Source organism: Lagenorhynchus albirostris, chromosome 15 (assembly GCF_949774975.1).
Source record: "Lagenorhynchus albirostris chromosome 15, mLagAlb1.1, whole genome shotgun sequence".
Classification (NCBI taxonomy): Eukaryota; Metazoa; Chordata; class Mammalia; order Artiodactyla; family Delphinidae; genus Lagenorhynchus; species Lagenorhynchus albirostris.
The window spans coordinates 70,828,755-70,846,423 of record NC_083109.1 but is presented as its reverse complement, the minus strand read 5'-3'; the positions used below and the strand labels follow the sequence as shown (position 1 = coordinate 70,846,423).

The following is a 17,669-nucleotide window of genomic DNA, read 5'->3' as shown; positions in this document are numbered from 1 at the left end:
ACGGGGGTTAGGGGGACAAAGGGTCACGGGCGTTGCCGTAACCGAGCGTTAGCCACTCACCAGACAGCTGCCAGGACCCTGCAGGCCGTTTATTTTCATTGGCGAACCTGGTGGAGAGGGCTGCATTTGTGCAAGGAACCAGCTCTTCCCAGAACGGCCACGCAGCACAGCAGAAAGACAGGTAGACCTGGGCTGGATCCCAGCTCCCTCTCTGAGAGGCGAGCGTGTCCTGTGGCTTTCAAGATGCAGCTCCAGCATCGCTTCCTCCTGCGAAGCCTCTGCTGGTCCCGACACAAGTGAATCTCAACCCTGGCTGTACACTGTGATCACCGGGCAACTTGAAACTCCCCTGGTGACTTCAGGGGGCCTCCACACGGAGAACCACTGGCTAGACCAGAGGTTAAATCTACTATCTCCCGGAAGCCAAGTCCAGGCCACCACCTGCTGTACATAACCATCTATTAAACAATGTGCCCTGGGCTTCCCTGGTGGCGCAGTGGTTGAGGGTCCGCCTGCCGATGCAGGGGACACGGGTTCGTGCCCCGGTCTGGGAAGATCCCACATGCCGCAGAGCGGCTGGGCCCGTGAGCCATGGCTGCTGAGCCTGCGCGTCCGGAGCCTGTGCTCCGCAACAGGAGAGGCCACAACAGTGAGAGGCCCGAGTACTGCAAAAAAAACAAAACAAAACAAAACAAACAAAAAACCCCAATGTGCCCATTTGTTTGCATATTGTCTGTGGCTGCTTTTCAACTGCAAAAAAAAAAAATCAGATTACAAAAAATCTGTTTAATTTGAGGCTATTTATGTAAAAAAAAGTATTAATTCTGAAACCCTAAACTACTATCTGTGGTGATCTCCCTTCATGGAGGTTTAATTATAGGGGGACTTTTGCTCTGTCTATAGGGTTGGATTTTTTTTTTTTTTTTTTTTTTTCCCAGTACGCGGGCCTCTCACTCTTGTGGCCTCTCCCGTTGCGGAGCACAGGCTCCAGACGCGCAGGCTCAGCGACCATGGCTCATGGGCCCAGCCGCTCCGCGGCATGTGGGATCCTCCCGGACCGGGGCACGAACCCGTGTCCCCTGCATCGGCAGGTGGACTCTCAACCACTGCACCACCAGGGAAGCCCATAGAGTTGGAAATTTTTAAACAAGCCTGTGCTATAAGGAAACTAACAAGAATGTTTCCACTAAAAAACAAAGATCAAAAAAACAACCAACCAAACAAACAAAAATACATCTTCCCTTATACTGAACCTCCCTTGAACCTTCCTATAGCGTCAGTTATCTATAGGATATCTGCCTTCCTATAGCATCTACACTCAGGCCTTTGTTCTGCCATCTGGGGCTTCCTAGGCCACAGAAGGTCCTTGTTAATAAGATCTGTGTTCAGAGTTTGTCTCCTGGGAAGCACAGGCCTATAGCCCCTGGTACAGACATTATCGTAGGCAATCCCGAAGTGTGTTATTTAATGCATGGGATTTACTAACTTGTGTGCATGCTTGACTTCCTGCTTGACTAGAAGCTCTTTGAGGGCAGAGACTATGAAGTAGACATTTCCACCCTCTACAGCATCTGGTACAAACTACACAGAGCAGGGCCTCAGGAAATCCCTGCTGAATGCGTGAATGAACAATGTTAGGAGACCCAAATTATCATTGCATGAGTATTTCTTTCCCTTCTACTGGGGACACTTCTGGCATTGCTTGCTTGTCAGTCACCGCCTGCCCCACGTCTCCTCTAGCCCCAAGCTTCTGGACACAGCTATGCAACTAGGAATAAGAGGTGATGGGAAGAGTCAGAAAACAGGGGTGGGGCATTTGCTTTGGAAAGAATTGAGACATCCTTGTGTGAGAAAAAAGAGGAGAGCAGTGGAAAGAAGAGGAGGGTGGGGAAGAGGGAAGACTCCATGCTGGGGGCACTGGAGAGAGTGTAGGGGGCCCTGAAAGTGAGATGTGAGATGAGAGAGGTTCTAGGACAGCTGCAAGGCAAGTAAAAGCAAAGCAAGGAATAGAGGGCCGATGTCAAGGTGCAGGGCCACAGATAAGAAATTGGGGGTGATTTCGGTGTTCTTTAGGACATACAGTAATGGTTGGAATTGTTTCTACGTTGGAGGCCTAGGTTATGTTTGTCTAAAGATGAGGCACATGTGGACCGGACCTCGTAGAGCTCTGGAACGTATTTGGGTTACACGTGGATGAGTGCCATGTGGGACTATGGCCCTGCCCATTCTCTGGCTCAGTCATCGGTGGGATGGGGGTGAGGGTCTGGAGCTGTGTTGGAGAATCTGCAGCTGCTTTCACTCTGACGCTTCCTCTGCTCTGTGCTTGTCATCCCATCCCCGGCCAGGCCAGTAGAGACAGCTCCCTCTGGAACTGCAGTGATCTTGAGATGCCAGAGGAGAAATGCTCCCAGTTGTTGGTGGGAAAGAGCGCTGTGGCAGAGGTCAGAAGACCAGGGCTTTATTTCTATGTAGAAATGACTGTAGGGAATGTTTTGATTTAGTTAAAGAAAGTGACGCAGAGAATAAAAGTCCTTTGCCCCCAAATCAGGAAATAGGGGTAAGTTCAAAAAGAAGGTTCTAGATTTAATCCGCTATATTCTCATTATCTGGGGTTAATCACCACTAACCCTTTGGTATATGTTCTGACAAGTAATGTTTTGTGCATATTCGTGTGTAATTTTTAAGCAAATCAAACTGTACACATTCTCGTGTCATATGCTATTTGCATGTGATTGAACATCTTTTTGTGAGAGGATGTAGGTTTGCATCCCTATTCCGCCTCTAATTTATCAGCTGCATGGCACCTGATTGGTCACATCACCTTTCAATACCTCAGTTTCTTCATCAATAAAATGGAACGATAACGATGCCCATCTCACAGGGCCGAGGGAAGGATCCCGTGGGACGATGGGCCACGTTGCTTCGCAAAATGTTCCCCAGAGGGGTGGGGCTGCACTTTTCCAGGTCCCGGGTCTCTGCCGGCTCAGCCTGCTTTTTCTTACACGGGCTTTTGGCTTCTTTTCTTTCCAGGATGGAGAAGGGGGATGGGCACGAGGAGGACTTTCGCTTGGATTGCCGCCACGAGAGATACCCTGCCCGTAAGTGGCCTCACCTGCAGGAGCCAGTGCTGCAGATTCGTGAGCTGTCTGAGAAGAGAGGACCCTGGAGATGGGCCAGGCCAACCTCTCCCTGCCCCCCTGCATTCTCCCCCACACACATACTGCAGATGGCGAAACTGAGGCTGGGGTCTTAGCAGTGCAAGTCTTCCGCACATGGCAGCCACGGCCCTTGCAATGGGGTCGGAATGCTAAGGGAGCAAGAGGGACACGGGGGTGCCTTAAAGACAGGCAGGGGAACCACAGCTCCATCCAGGCCGGGGTTAGCCATTGGCTGGAAGGGACAATGGCTCCGGGGCAGAGCTAGCCGAGTCAGGGAGGTGATAGCTCACAAGATCTGTCTGAGCAGTGGATACTGGTGGCAGCTCAGAATGCACTGACTTCATATGCCTCACTGTGGGGGTCAGAATCTAGGGCTCCTATTCAGAAAACAAATGTCTGGACCAGAAAGCAAAGGGGAGGTCAAAGGAGAGAAAGGCCTTGCTCTGCACAGAAAAGAAAGGAGCTGAGACCAAAGTGGCAGGATCTCATCCGAGCCTGCTGAATGCCCACCCCGGGCTCCCTGCCCACCCCACTCTGTACTAAGGGCTTTTTATGCCTGATCTCCTGTTCTTGCTGACCGCCAACCCCTACAGCCGGGATTACTAACCACACTTTGCAGAAATGAGGGCTCAGAGAGGTGGAGCAACTTGCCTAAGGTCACACAGCTTAGCTAGTCAGTGGCAGGGCCCTTAGAGCAGGTGCTGTCTGTGCCCTGCCTGTATCTCTCAGACCTTTTAGGAAGCTACGAGGCCTCCCAGCTGCCAGTATCTGCATCTCTGTGCCTGGGGGCTTGCCCCACCTCCACCCACAGAAGGTAGGAAGTGCCAGGGAAGCTGGCATATAGATACTCCGGCTCCCTCGCCCCTTGAGTGGTATCGCCCTGAGGTGTGTGATTTGCAGGATTAGCCAGGTTTACCAGGTCTAGCAGCTGCCTGGGTTGGCCGCCTTCCCTCCCCTGGGCCACATCCCCGCCTCTGTCAAGTTTCCCTGCATCTTTGTAGTGTCACCCCTTTGCTCCAATTCCTATCTCAGGGTTTGTCTCTGGGGAATCTGAACTAAGACAGCAGAGATTTAAACTCAGATTTGTCTGCCCCCAACCCCTGGGATCCTAGTAACGGAGTGAGAAATGGCTCTGCTGGGAGGAGAAGATGGAGGCGGGTGAAGGAGCCTGGGAGGAGGCCCGGCTGGAGAGGAGGAGAGGGTCTGGTCTTCACACTGAGGGAAGAGGCTCCTGTAGGAGACACCAGCCCAGGAAGATGTCCAGAATGCTAACTGCCTACCCGAGGAACTGGGGTGGATGCTGGGCCCACAGACTGTGGCTTCATGGCAGGTGTCAGGGTGGGGGGCTTCCTGGAGGAAGGGGTCAGGAGCCAGGGCATGGAAGAGGCTGGGGAGCACCTGCCTCAGGGATAACAGAAGAGAGCAGGAATCCACCAGAGGGGTTCAGGAAGCACATGGTAGGGACACAGGCTGAGAGCCCTGGCATGTTCCAGAGGGCCACCAGCTCCCCTGCTTGGGCCGGAGCCCCCTGAGGCCCCTGCAGAGTGGGCAGGAAGCCCTGGGTGGAAAGAGGTCGTGGGGATTGTCTTGGGGGCAGCTAGGGAGCTGGGAGGAGGAAAGGCCAGATCCCTGAGGGCTGAGGATGGAAGAAAGAGTCCAGAGAGCAAATCTGGCCCTGAAAGCGAGCCCTGGGATGGAAAGTGAGGACAGCCAGTGTCGGCGGAGCCGCAGAAGCCCTGCACCCCCAACCCAGCCCCTCACCTCTGTCCTGGCGTCCACTTCACCTCCCAAGCATCACATGCATTCCCCAGGTCAACAGCCTGCAGAGAATTCCACCTTTCGTGCCCTCGGCAAATACTGAGCTGTGCAGACCCTCTGTGCCGGCACTGGAGAGGCAGCCGGGAGCCAGAGCAGGCAAAGCTCCTGCCTTGTGGGGTGGGAGTCCAGAGGGAGGGAGAATCAGGAAAGAAGTGGACTCAGAAACAAGCATGGTGATCTCAAGTGCTAAGGAACACGATGATAAAGAGGGATCGGGGGAGGCCTCCTTAGAGCCACCTCTTTGAGGGGCCGCTGGAGCTGGGGCCTAAGAAAATAGAAGGAGTCAGTCAAACAAAGAGCCTTCCAGGCAGAGGGGCCTGCAGGTGCCAAGTCTCCGCAGCAGCCAGCACTGGAGGCCACGTGGCCGGAGCAGGGAAGCGATGGGGGTTGGGGATTGGGATGCGGGAGGAGACGGGGCTGGGGTGCCCAGGAGGCAGGACCATGGGAAAGAGCTGGCTCGGCAGTGGGGGGAGGGGCATTGTGAGCGCGGAAGAAACTTGCCCAGATTATTTATCTGTATCTGTATCTATAGCTGTGTCTATATCTGTGTCTACATCACCTTTACCTATATCCGCATCTATCCATCCCTCCTTCCATCCATCTGCAATGTGGGAAAAGGATGGGAGGGGAGGAAGAGTAGAGGCCAGCAGACCAGCTTAGATGCTGTCCCCTCATCCCCCGGAGTGACGGTGGCCTGACCTGTGGCAACAGAGATAAAAGTGGGAGGATACAAGACGACAAGAAGAGTCGTCTGAGTGCTTTGTGCTCCTGTGGAAGCAGATCCTGAGATAAGGACCCAACAGCAAGCCCCTTATTTGGGTGATCCCAGAAAATACAATAGGTGCCGGGGAGGCGGACTAAGCAGGGAAAGGCAGGCAGGTGGAAGCCGTGCTCCAGGCTGGTCATCACCGTAGGCCCTGCTGGGTGACCTGGGGAGCCAGTGCAGAGCACACGGTCTGAGTTATCCCCCCCGGACATGACAGTAGCTCTCCTCAGGCGTTGTTCGAAGGCTGCTGGGGTAGGGTGGGGTGCATGAATTCTCCTGGGGTGGGTGGAGAAAGCTCTGGCGCCATAGGAGGTCAGCAGCCTGCTCCACTGGGAGGGAGGGCGCACCCACAGCCTCAGCTTGTGTGACTTGAGGTGACAGATGGAGGCGGCCAGGAACCTAAGATACGCACAGAACTTTCAGGCCAGCAGTCAAGGGCCAGATGTCACCCGCTGATGGACCTGGAGAGGACGAGTTTGAGGGGCGTGTAGGGTTGAGGACAGAGATAGTTGAAGCTGGGGGACTTTTGAGACCGTCGAGGGAGATTGTGTGGGGTGGGGAGAGATGGAGAAGCCACGAGGTCCTAACACCCTGGGGCTCAAAGAGAAGCATGGAAGCCGGTGGGGAAGGGCCTGTGGCTCCCACAGGTTTTCCAGGTCCCAGCCTCTTGGGGGAGAAGGAACCTCAGAGTCCCCAGCACCTCTGCCATGTGTGCCTTTCGTCAGGTAGCCGAGTTATCCGGATGGCTGTCTTTCCCCGGGGACCAGCGGAGGCACTGGGGTCTCAGTCACAACAGTGAGGAAGAGGTAGACCCCATCTGCTGTCGGAGCTGACGGGGAGGCACCCGAATGTGGGCTGGGCACACCCCATCTGCCAGACCCCAGGCAGCGTTTGGGGATGCAGGGCCCAGCCACCTGTGGACTGGGTCCTCACATGGTTCATGGGCTGGAGAGCAGCCTGATCGTCTAGGGAAATGACACCGTCTCCAGAATGCGGCCTCTTAGCTGCCAGTGGGATTTTGGCCAAGAAAATGTTTTGGAAAGTCCTGGACAAGTTTTGCAATATTTCTCTACTGAGCAACTGCTCAGATCTGGTTGGCGTACTGACTTGCCAGCAGGACGCACGGGTGGGGGGAGGAGTGCCGGGAGCCTGCGTTATTAAGCACTTACTGCGTGCAGGTCCCGCTCAGCACTTCACAGCCGTCTCATCTGATAGCTGGCACAGCCCTGGGAAGGAGGGTTGAGTGTTGTTATTGTGTAGACTGAGAGGCTGAGGCTCTGAGATGCAGATTGACTTTGTTGAGATCTCTGGCCCCCCGGGGAAGTACAACTCAGCTTGGCGTGTAGATCTCTCCCATTATCCTGGAACCAGGCCGTTCCTGCTCTGGCCCCCAAACTCTCCACCTCATTTCTTCCCACTCTCCCCTCCCTCATTCTGCTCCAGCCACCCTGGCCTTTCTCTTTCTTGAACATACAGAACTCATTCACTCCACAGAATCTCTGCACGTGCTCTTGTCTCCACCTGAAAAGCTCTCCCTCTAAATCTTTGCATGGCTGGCTTTGTCTCCTCTTTTTTTAAAAAAAAAATTAATTTATTTATTTTTGGCTGTGTTGGGTCTTTGTTGCTGCACATGGGCTTTCTCTAGTTGTGGCGAGCAGGGGCTACTCTTCATGGCGGTGCGTGGGCTTCTCATTGTGGTGGCTTCTCTTGTTGCGGAGCACGGGCTCTAGGCACATGGGCTTCAGTAGTTGTGGCGCGTGGGCTTCAGTAGTTGTGGCTCGCGGGCTTTGTTGCTCTGTGGCATGTGGGGTCTTCCCGGACCAGGGCTCGAACCTGCGTCCCCTGCATTGGCAGGCGGATTCTTAACCACTGCGCCACCAGGGAAGTCCCTTGTATCCTCTTTAAGCTTCTCCTCAGAGAAGCTCCCCTAACCTGCACCAGCTTCCCCAGTCGACCTCACATCACTGTGTTTTCTTTTCTTCATCGTATCTGTACCTCTCTGACATTATACTTACATACCTGGTTTTTGTTTTGCTGCCTTTCTCCGCTGGGTTCCATGAGATTAGGCACCCTGTCTTTTGTTTTGTTCACGCCTGTATCCTGAGAGCCTAAAGCAGTGGGTGGCACACAGTAGGTGCTGAATTGCCTCTCCACCATATCCCACCCGAGAAGCCACTTTTACATAAACAGTTACATGAACTTTTGGTTATCTTAACTGTTCCAAAAGTTGCTATTTTTTCTTGGGCTGCTGTGATATAGATTCTGCCATATTTTTTTCTTTTTTCTTCCTGAGGAAAGAGTTTGCCTTTGAAAGCTGCCTTTGGGGCTTTGCAGTGCCACCAGCTAGCTCGGGGGCACATCAGATGTGGCATTTAATGGAGGCAGTGCTGCCATATGGTCCAGGTGTCTGCATCTTCCTTTTAGGGACAACTGGGGTTTGCGGCTGATCGCAGCTGTCCAGTTCAATGCCCGAGACAAGCTTTTGATTTTGCCAGGTGTGTCTGTGAGGCTGGGCTGAGTGAGAGGCTGTCACTCGCCGGGTATAGAGGTGGCTTCTGGGCGCTCCATCTAGACGAGTCTCTGCCGCCGCTGCCCTTGAAATAGCAGAGGGAATTTCAAGGAAGACTTTTCTGGGCTCAGAGCAACTTGGCATTTTTATTAGATCAAAATCAAATCCAATATAGTACTGCTTGAGTCTGCTTCCTTTATTAAAATGGAAACAGACAATATTTCTGAAATAAATATCAATGCCAACTTGCTGGACACACAGACAGCCATGCAGCTTGGAGATACCTGAGACCCTGGCACTGGGGTAGAGAGAGCTGAGCCAGCGTCAGCATCGGAATCCCCTGGAGGCCTCCCTGAAACACAGATTGCCCGGTCCCACCCCAGAGTTTCTGGCTGAGGAGATCAGGGTGGGGCCTGGGGTTCTGCATTTCCAGAGACTCTGCTTCTGCTGCTCCACAGACCGCATTCTGAACTGCACTTGTCCCTGGGCTGCTGCCAGGAGGGAGTCTGCATTTTGTCACCTGTTTGGGCTCTTCAGCAACTTCTGGATGGAAACTGCTGCTTCTAGGGCCGATTCTCTTCCCATCCATCTTCCTAAGACACAAAATCATGTCTTCTCCACCCCCTCCCAGCCCCAAACCTTCCTGTGAGAGCATCCCTGGTGGGTGTCAGGTCCTGTGCCAACCCTCCTGGACATTCCCCGGGAAGCCTTCCCCAGCCATCCCGTTCGTGCTTCCGCTTTCTTTCAGTCACTCATCACTCTTGGAATCCTCCTTTGCGAACTCTCTCCCCGCTGGGATGGAAATGTCACGAGGACCAGGACCTTGTCACCACATTTGTGTGGCAGTCCCAGTGCCTAGCACGGGCTTGGGCCTCAGTACCTTTCCAGTGAACGGTTGAGCTCCCTTTGTCTCCATGGGGTAGTTTCTCTGAGGACTGTTTCCGTTTTACAGGTCAAGTTCCTTGGATTCCGAGCAACAGTGTCATTTTTCTTCGCTTAGAAGTCTGGGCGACTCTAAGCTCAAAGCTGCGTCATTGTTCTTTATGCCCATTTGTGCCCAAGGCAGTGTTGCTGCGATCATCCCCGATCCTAAGAAACACTTGGGGCCAGTTGTTAAAATACAGATTTCCCTGGAGATTCCAATTCCTTGGTTTGCGGCAGGCCAGGAATTGGCTTCAGGTAAGTCTGATGATACAGCAGAAACCCCAGGTGCAGGATAAGCCCTGTACCCCCAGGGGCCTGCCGGGCCGTTTACACCTGGCACCCAGGGTCTTTGCAGCTGCAGCCTTGCACTCCTCACCCCTCCAGCCCCGTGTACTGGGCTTTCCAGCCTCACAGACCATCTTGCTTTCCTCCAACCACCAACATCATGAGCTTTTCACACCTCCTGAGAACCTCATCTACCTGCCAAGAACCTATTTCACACCCTGTTCCTTCTGCCTGAAATGACCTGCTCCCTGCCTCCCTTTGGCAAAAAACAAAAAAACAAACCCTAGCAGTGGAATTGTGAGCTTCACAGTGCTTTCCAAGTCTAGCTCAGATTCTAGCAATAGTAACCAGTCCCCTCTCCAGCCCCTAGCGGCGGTGGTGTGTTCACCTCTGCATTTCCCTTCCCTGGCGCTGGAGTAGATGAGGGAGAATTTTATAGTGGTTACAAGTCCAGCCTGTGGAGTGAGGCTGCCTAGGTTCAAATCCCAGCAGTAAGACCCTGGACAAGTCACTTAACCTGTCTGAGCCTGAGTTTCCTCATCCGTGTAATGGGCATAGTAATGGCACCTAACTCCCATTTCTGAGGATGAAATGAGCCAGTGAACACGAGGCACAGTGAATGGCTCCTGACACAGTGAGAGCTGGAGGCATGTTTGCTCTTGTCATCTCTTCCCCTCACTAGACTGTGAGCACCCAGAGGACAGGTCTGCATCTGACTCCTGTCTGCAGACCCAGCACCCAGATGGAGGCGGACACACAGTAGGTGCTCAACAAATGAGGAAATGAAGGAATCAGTGGCTCTGGGGAGAGGTGGCAGGTTCAATGGACTCAGCCTGATCCCGAGTGTGGGAAAGAGATGGAGAGAATGTTATGGCCCAGGAAGGAGTCCCCAGCAGATGGACTCTAGTGAAGAGAGGGATGAGACCCCCATTCGATCTCCTAGGAGAGAACCCACCCCCAAGGTAAACCAGAAAACCCAACCTTCCCCTCCACATGGATCCCACACAAATCCTTCCCAAATCCTCCATCATATTCATTCAACAAATCTACTCTCTCAGCACTGTGTGTGGAATTGTGCTGGGTGCCAGGGACACAGCGATGAATAAAAGTAGAGCTAGCCTGTGTCCTCATGTTACATACAGCCTAGAAGAGGAAAACAGGAGGAAAGAAGTAAACAGATATTACCAAATATGATGGAGTTTCTGAAGCGTCCTCAGCGTGCAGATTTACAGAGCAGGGTTGACTTGGAGAGGCAGTCAGGGCGGCAATGGAAGAGGGATGATGGTGTCACTAGCTGGAAGGGTCTCCAAAGCCAGACATCTCCGTGCCAACCTTGATTCCTCTCCCCATCTCTCCCCACATCCCAAGTCTTTCTAGAGATAAGAGTTCAAGGTTGGGCAGCCAGACAGTAGGCTCTGGATGGGCCCATGAGTCCTGGAGAGAGTTCTTCAGTACCTTGGACAGCTGGTGGAGAGGGTCCATCTGGCTCTTCTGTGATAGGCTGAGCTCCTCTGGGGTCAAGAACGTCAGTACCAGCTGCCTGCCCACCCTCACTAATTCCCCTACTGGCTTTGGAGCACCTTGGACAAGTCACCTCCCCTGTGATCACCCCCTTTTCTCTGCACATTTGTGATGCCGCTCTTGGTCTTGAAGGACCCTTCCAACCCACTGAATCCATTTTGGAACAGTGGATGTGATTTCACACAATTCAGCAGAGCTGAGAGCTGATCTCCCGGGATCTTGGTGCCTTGGAGAGAGTTTGAGACAGTGATTTCCCACTGAGGGATTGAGATGTTAGGACTGGAAGAGGCTGAATGTTAAAAAACTTCATGTTTGATATTTGGACCAGAAATGGAAGATAAATCACATCTTCTGAGAACCTCCTATGGGCTGAATACTCTGCTAAGCCTGGGAGGTTCCCAGGGAATTTGAAGCACAGGACTTGCTGCCAACCCTCTGAGTGAGACCTTGGATAGATCTCTTCCCACCTCTGGGCCTTGGCCACCTCATCTGTGAAGAGAGGTGGTTGAACCCAAACCCCCTCTGTACTGGCATTTTTAAATTTTCACATCTCTCTGATGTCACATAATGAAAGGCTTCTAGCAGGGGGCCTGCAGGGTCTGCTGACTCCTTTGTAACTAACATCCATTTGCGGGCCCAGAGAGGTGAAGTTACTTGTCAAAAGTCACACAGCTTTAAAAAAAATAGGTTCACTCAGCTTGTCAGTGGTGGAGCCTGGATTTGAACCTTTGACTATCAGACTCCAAGTACAGTTCCCTGCCCTGAGTCTGTACCCAAAGGAGGAGAGGCTAGCAAAGAGACTCTCAAACGCACAGAATCTCAGGGAAGGTGGGCCGAGCACATGCCTCCAGCTCAGGGATCGCTCCTCCTCCTCCCGCATGGTTTCTTCATTTGTTACAAAAAGTCAGCTTAGGACATGCTCTGTGCCCAGCCAGGTGCTGGGGGCTGCGGGCTCCGGGATGAAGCAGACCCAGTCCCTGACGGCACTGAGTCCCCAGGTTAGCTGGGGAGACCCCGGAGTCATGGGACAAAGACGCCGGCCGGGAAGTAGTCAGAGGTCAGAAGTGGCCTCCTATGGGCTGAGTCGAGCCTGAGAGATGCTGTTTGGCCCACAGACGGTTTTAAATGCTTTAATAGCCTTAGTTGTCATCATTTAAAAGCCAGGAGATTTGATTTCAAAATCCCAATTTTCAGTTTCTCTGATCATTTTGGGAGATCAGAGCCCACATTCCCCACGGCAACAGTTAACCAAAGCTGAGGAAAGGCTGCTTCTGGCCACTTCACCCAACTATGTCATTTGCTTGGGCCAGTAGGCATTTTGAGGTGGGATTCTCTGATTTATAGCATACGGCTTTTCCTTTTTTCCTGGCTGGTGACTGGCCCCAAAGTAAAGGAACCAGGAGAAGGGAAGTGAGTGAGGAGTCGTGGTGGGCTGGTGGGGTGTATGGTGAGGTCAGGGCTCCCCTCACTGTAAATGGCTCTGGGCCCCAAGCCCCTCCTGGGAGGCTAGAGAAGGGAGGAGGACCCCAGTCATCAGCGAATTGACCTGATTTTGACTCACAGAAGTCATTTAGAAAAACAATCAAGGCTTTCTGTGCACCAAATATTTGCTTTTAGATTTAAAAAAAAATCCCAACACCTATATCCTGGCAGCAGGCACTTACAAAGAATGCAACTGTTTCAGTGACTGGGGCCAAAACAAACATTTTTCCTGAGGCCAAACGATTCCAGAATGTTTGGCAAATGTTTCCCACCCCCTTTTAAAATATAGTAAAATTAGCAAAGCACCAACATTAAAGAATATTAAAAATAGAAGAAACGCCAAAGGAAAAAAAAATCACGCGTGCACACTCCCCACCATTGGTACAAACGTCCCCATCTTTGCCTGTTCCCTTCCAGCCTTTGTTATGGGGAAGAATCTCCCAATAGTCAGAGCTACTTTGGGGGTGGAGGAAGAGTGATGAGCTGTCTGTCCTTGGAGGAGTGCAAGCAGCCTTCAGCAGGAATTCCCACCTCAAGGGGCTTGTTCTGAAGGATGTCTGACCCTAAAGGATGAGAAGTATATCTGAGCATCCTTTAGAGCTCGGAGGGGGAAGCAAACGAGCAGAGAACACATTTCTTTTAATGCTGAAGTTTCGAATCAGGAAGAAATTGATTCAACCCAGCAGGCCTGTAGCTGTGAATCCTAAGACAGCTGCTTATGTTGGCTGAGTCTCAGTTTCCTCATCTGTAAAATGGGCTCAGGCTTGCGAGGACAGAACCTAGCAGGGTGTGTAGACTATAAGCACTCTGTCGCTGTTAGTTTTCCCCTTTGCCCTTTGAGCCAGTCCCACCCACCATGCCACGCAGTCTCTCCTCCCTGTGATCCCCTTTGTTCTTATCTTTCTGGCTCCATTGATTCACCGTGGAATATTCTCCAGGGGTTGAGCCATTTCTCTGCTGGGCTGTCTAATGCTGGGGGGGTTGCTGACAGAGCACCACTTGGAGTGGATGCTCCAAGAGAGGGAGACCCCTGAGGCTGGAGAGAGGATGTCCGGAGGGCTTCCTGTAGGAGGAGAAACTTGAGCTGGGCTTTGAGTGTTCAATTCAGCAGTAGGTACAAGGGCATTTTAGGCAGGTCCCAGCTTGGAGATGGAAATGGGTCTGGTGTGTTAGGAAGACATGAAGGAGGTGCTTGGGTGAAGGCAGGGGAGCGAGCTTCCGAGAATCAAGAACAGAAGAGTGAGCATGTTGGATCCGTCGAGCCTCCCAGCCCCTGTGCTTGCCCCAGGCCGTCAAGAGCAGAGGGCCGTAGTGGGAGGCGGTAGAGTCTCTGCCCCACGTCTCCGCCCAGGGAGCTGCTCAGGGCCGGCTTTGGGACGTCCACGTACTTGCTCGCTGGCCTGAGGTCAAGTACAATTGGGGCCCAGGAGTCATCTACACTGTTCTCCTTCTAACGCTCCCACAGCTCCTCAAGCATGTGGGAGCCCACAGCGGAGCCCAGGGAAGCCTGACGGGGTGGGTGGCTGGGGGGCAGGTGAGGGTGTGGGTAGGTGAAGGGGGGGATGGAAGGTTGGTGGGTGGATGGCTTGAGTGGGGTGGGTGAAGGGCAGGGCAGGTGGGTGTGCAGGGTTGGTGGTGGGGCAGTGGGGATTGTTGGATGGGTATGTTGGTGAGTTAAGGGGTAGAGACTTGATGAGTTAGTGGATGTGTTGGCAGCTTGGGAAGCAGATGAGTAACCGGATGAGTTGGAGAGTGGCTGGGTGGCCGGATGGGTGGATGTTTCAGGTTACGGGTAGATGTGTGTGTGGGAAGCCAGGCTGGTGGGAGTATTATGGGGTGCTGGGAGGCTGGATGAGGCAATGGTGGGCGTATGGTGCGTTGAGAGGTGGGAGATGCCTGAGTGGGTTCTAGGGCTGTGGCAGGCTCCTGGGGGGATCGTGTGTGAGTGATGGTGGATATCTTGGTGGGTTGGTGAGTGGATGGCAGCGGATACTGGCAGGTGGATGTCTAGGTGTTGGTGGACCGGTGGACAGAGAGGTGGGTGATGCGGGCATGGCAGAGGTGGAGAGCTGGGTGGGCGGATGGTGATACAGTGAGTGGACAGTGGGTAGAGAGCTGGGTGCAGCTTGATAGATGGGTGGGTGGGGAGCTGGTGGGGGTCGGTGGGCCGATGGGGTGGGGGTGGAGGAAAGCAGCCGTTGGCACTGACCACACCGTCTCTCTGCAGGGTACCAGCCACACATGGGGGATTCCTGGCCCCGGAGCTCCGCACAGGAGGTCCCAGCGCTGAACCGCCAGTGCTGGGTCCTGGGGCACTGGGTGTGACAGCGAGCAGCGGCTCCAGACCTCGGGCCGCCAGCGGCACCAGCCCCCTGCTGCGAGACCACTGGTCTGGCGCCTTTGGAAACCTGGCCTGTGTGGGACACGTGTGGCCTGCCCTGCCCGCCGCTGCCTGGGTCTCAGGGTCCTGGAAACAGGGCCAGGGCAGCCAGAGGGACTGCACAGGGCTGCACAGCGTGACTCTGGGACAGCAACTCCTAACTCTCGCCACCGCCACATGCAGAGCCCTGCTGGGTGCAGCTGGGATGCCGGGAGAGACACAGACCTCGGCCACCGAAAACCTGGGACCCACGAGCCAGCCGGGAAGTTCGGGAGGTCCCCAGCGAGCGGAGCCCTGCGGCGGGCAGGGAATGGGTGGGGCTTCCTGAAGGAGGGGCAGTGGCACTGGGGCATCACACAGCAGGCACACAGCAAGGGCCCAATAAATGCTTGCTGAATCTCTCCTTGCCGTGTGTGGAGGCCAGTTGCTCTCTGGGCCGTGGCTGCCCCCTCCTGGCCCCCCCGTCAGGTCCCTAAGGAACCTGAAGATGAGATGGCCCTGAGTGAGCTGGTCAGGGCCAGACATTGAAGCATGGGCGGGTGGGGCAAAGTGGGGAACCTGGAGCTGAGGCTAGGTCTGGGGGGTGGGGTCAGGATGGAGCCAGGCTGGCAGGCTGCCTTGGATTCCAGAGGGTGGGCGAGGTGGGGGCCGGGCAGGTGGGAGATTTGGGTGGACAAGAGACAGGCCCTCAAACCCGGGCGCTAAGCTACCCTGCCTCCCACAGGGACCCTTTACGCTGTGTCTAGAGCCGCATTTACATGGAATCTTAAGGCTTAGGTGACTGGGGAAGCATTGCTATTGTGAAGACGAGGGAACCTGGGGTCACAGAGATGATGTAACTTGCCCAAGACCACAGAGCTAGCAAACGGCAGGTGAGGGTTTGAACCAGGACTCCTGACTCCAAGAGGCCTCATCCCTTCCCAGAAGGATTTCTAGAGCTTTCCCTCAAGTAGAGAATGTTTTTCATTCTTTCATAAACCCGTCATCCAACCATCCATCAGCCATTTTCCATCCATCCATCCACCTCTCCAGCCAGCCAGCCAGCCACCCATCCGTTCATCCATTATCCACCCACCAGTGGTCTTTCTTCCTTGCATCAGACATCCATCCATCGTCCTTTCATGCATCACCCATCCTCATCATTCAACCATCCATCCATCTGTGTATCCATCTATCCAATGATATAATTCATGTGCCCCTACTATGTGCCGAACACTGTGGTAGGCGCTTGAGACAGGACACTGCACCATCCAGAGAGGGCATCTGTCCTCACAGGGCTCAAGGTGGGCAGGACACATAACTAGACAGATGATTATATAGGACAGTGTGCGAAGTGCTCTGGGACCAGGCAGCCTGGATTCAGATCCCAGCTCCTCCACTTGAGGCCTTGGGCAAGTTACCTGACCTCTCTGTGCCTCAACCCCATGGGCACATGGGGGTCATCAGCACACCTACCTCTTAAAACTATTCTGAGGGTTAAAGGAGGGAATGTATGCGAAGCTTTTAGAACAGAGCCTGGCACACAAACGCTCTGTTGGTGTTTGCTGTTACCTCAATGAGGGGAACTGAGGGGGGGACGCTGCAGGAGCCCAGAGACCGCACCTGCTTGCTGGGGGTGGGGGGAGTGGTGGTCAGGGGAGGCTCCTGTGGGAAAATGACATTTAAGCTGAGATGTGAAGTTGTCTAGATGTTGGGCAGGCAAAAATGTTGAGGGGAGGAAAGTTGGGAACATTATAGGAACTTTAAGATAGTCTAGATGGCAGGTGCGGAGAGAAGGGAGAGCAGCGGAGGTGAAGAGAAATGTGGCAGCAGAGGTCGGTGGAGCCAGAGGGACTCGGAAGCCTCTTTAGGATGGAGCAGCAGGGGATGCTTTCAGCGGAGTAGGAAGCGCCCAGCTGTGCATTCCAGGAAGGTCCCCGAGATGCGGGAGGACGGCCCCCTTCCTCACCCTCACCACACCTGAAGGGAGAGAAGAGGGTGGGCTGCTTCAGCACGGAGGCCCTGGGATGGGACAGTGAAAGCAGATTCAGGAGCTAGTCAGCAGGCCGATGTGGGGGGAGGAGAGGGGAAAGTCAGCGATGACTCTCAGGTTACGGGCGGCGGGAGGCGGGGGCAGGGTCAGATGTGTTGAGTCTCAGGGGCCTGGGGGACACCAGGTGGAGGTGTGTGCTATTCATTCATTCATTCATGCAGCTGTTAAGTCAGTGATTCATTCATCCAGTAAATATTGCAGACCTACCGTGAGGGGTGGGAGCTGGGTCTGGGACCCAAATAAAAAGGCTTTGAGTGTCAGGACAAGAGGGTCAGGCTTTGGCCTCTGGGCGAGAAAAAACCACAGCAGCAGAGCGAGGCTGGGCAGGGGCGTGTCCAAAGGGAAATCTGGCCCAGGGCCCCTTGGAGCTCTTTATTCTCACCCAGGATCCTTTCAAAGTTACAAGTGGACCACAGAGGTCCGGGAGATGAGTTTCATTGACACACGGGAAAAATTTTAATCTATTTTAATAGTTGTGTTTATGTAAATGTGTATTAGGAAAAAAATGTATAACGGGCACATTAGTGCCATGATTTCACAGACGTTATTGCTTAAGATGAAACCAAAGTAGACATTTAAGTTCAAAGGAAAAACGTTGGCTTAAAGAAAAATATTAAATAAATAATCGTGGAAGTGGTATGTGATTATGGTATGCGGACGGCTCAAGCGAGGGCCATTCTTACCCTCTGCTCAGGCTAGAGAGGGAGACGGGGAGGAGGGAAGAGGCCCCTGGGACTGCTCAGGCTTCAAGTCCTTTTGGGCACCTGCTGGGCGGCGGGGAGAAGTAGCTGTCT

The 17,669-nt window shown here is 53.7% G+C and overlaps 1 protein-coding gene across 1 annotated transcript in view; it reads left to right on the top strand.

Moving 5' to 3' along the window:
• The window catches only part of GSG1L (GSG1 like), a 213,847-nt gene extending 198,467 nt beyond the window's left edge, over window positions 1-15,380 (top strand). The window contains exons 6-7 of the mRNA XM_060123259.1: window positions 3,031-3,098; window positions 14,691-15,380. Coding sequence (XP_059979242.1) covers window positions 3,031-3,098; window positions 14,691-14,788 — 166 coding nt within the window. The 3' untranslated portion in view covers window positions 14,789-15,380. The remainder of the gene's footprint in view (window positions 1-3,030; window positions 3,099-14,690) is intronic.
• The last annotated feature ends 2,289 nt before the right edge of the window (window positions 15,381-17,669 follow it).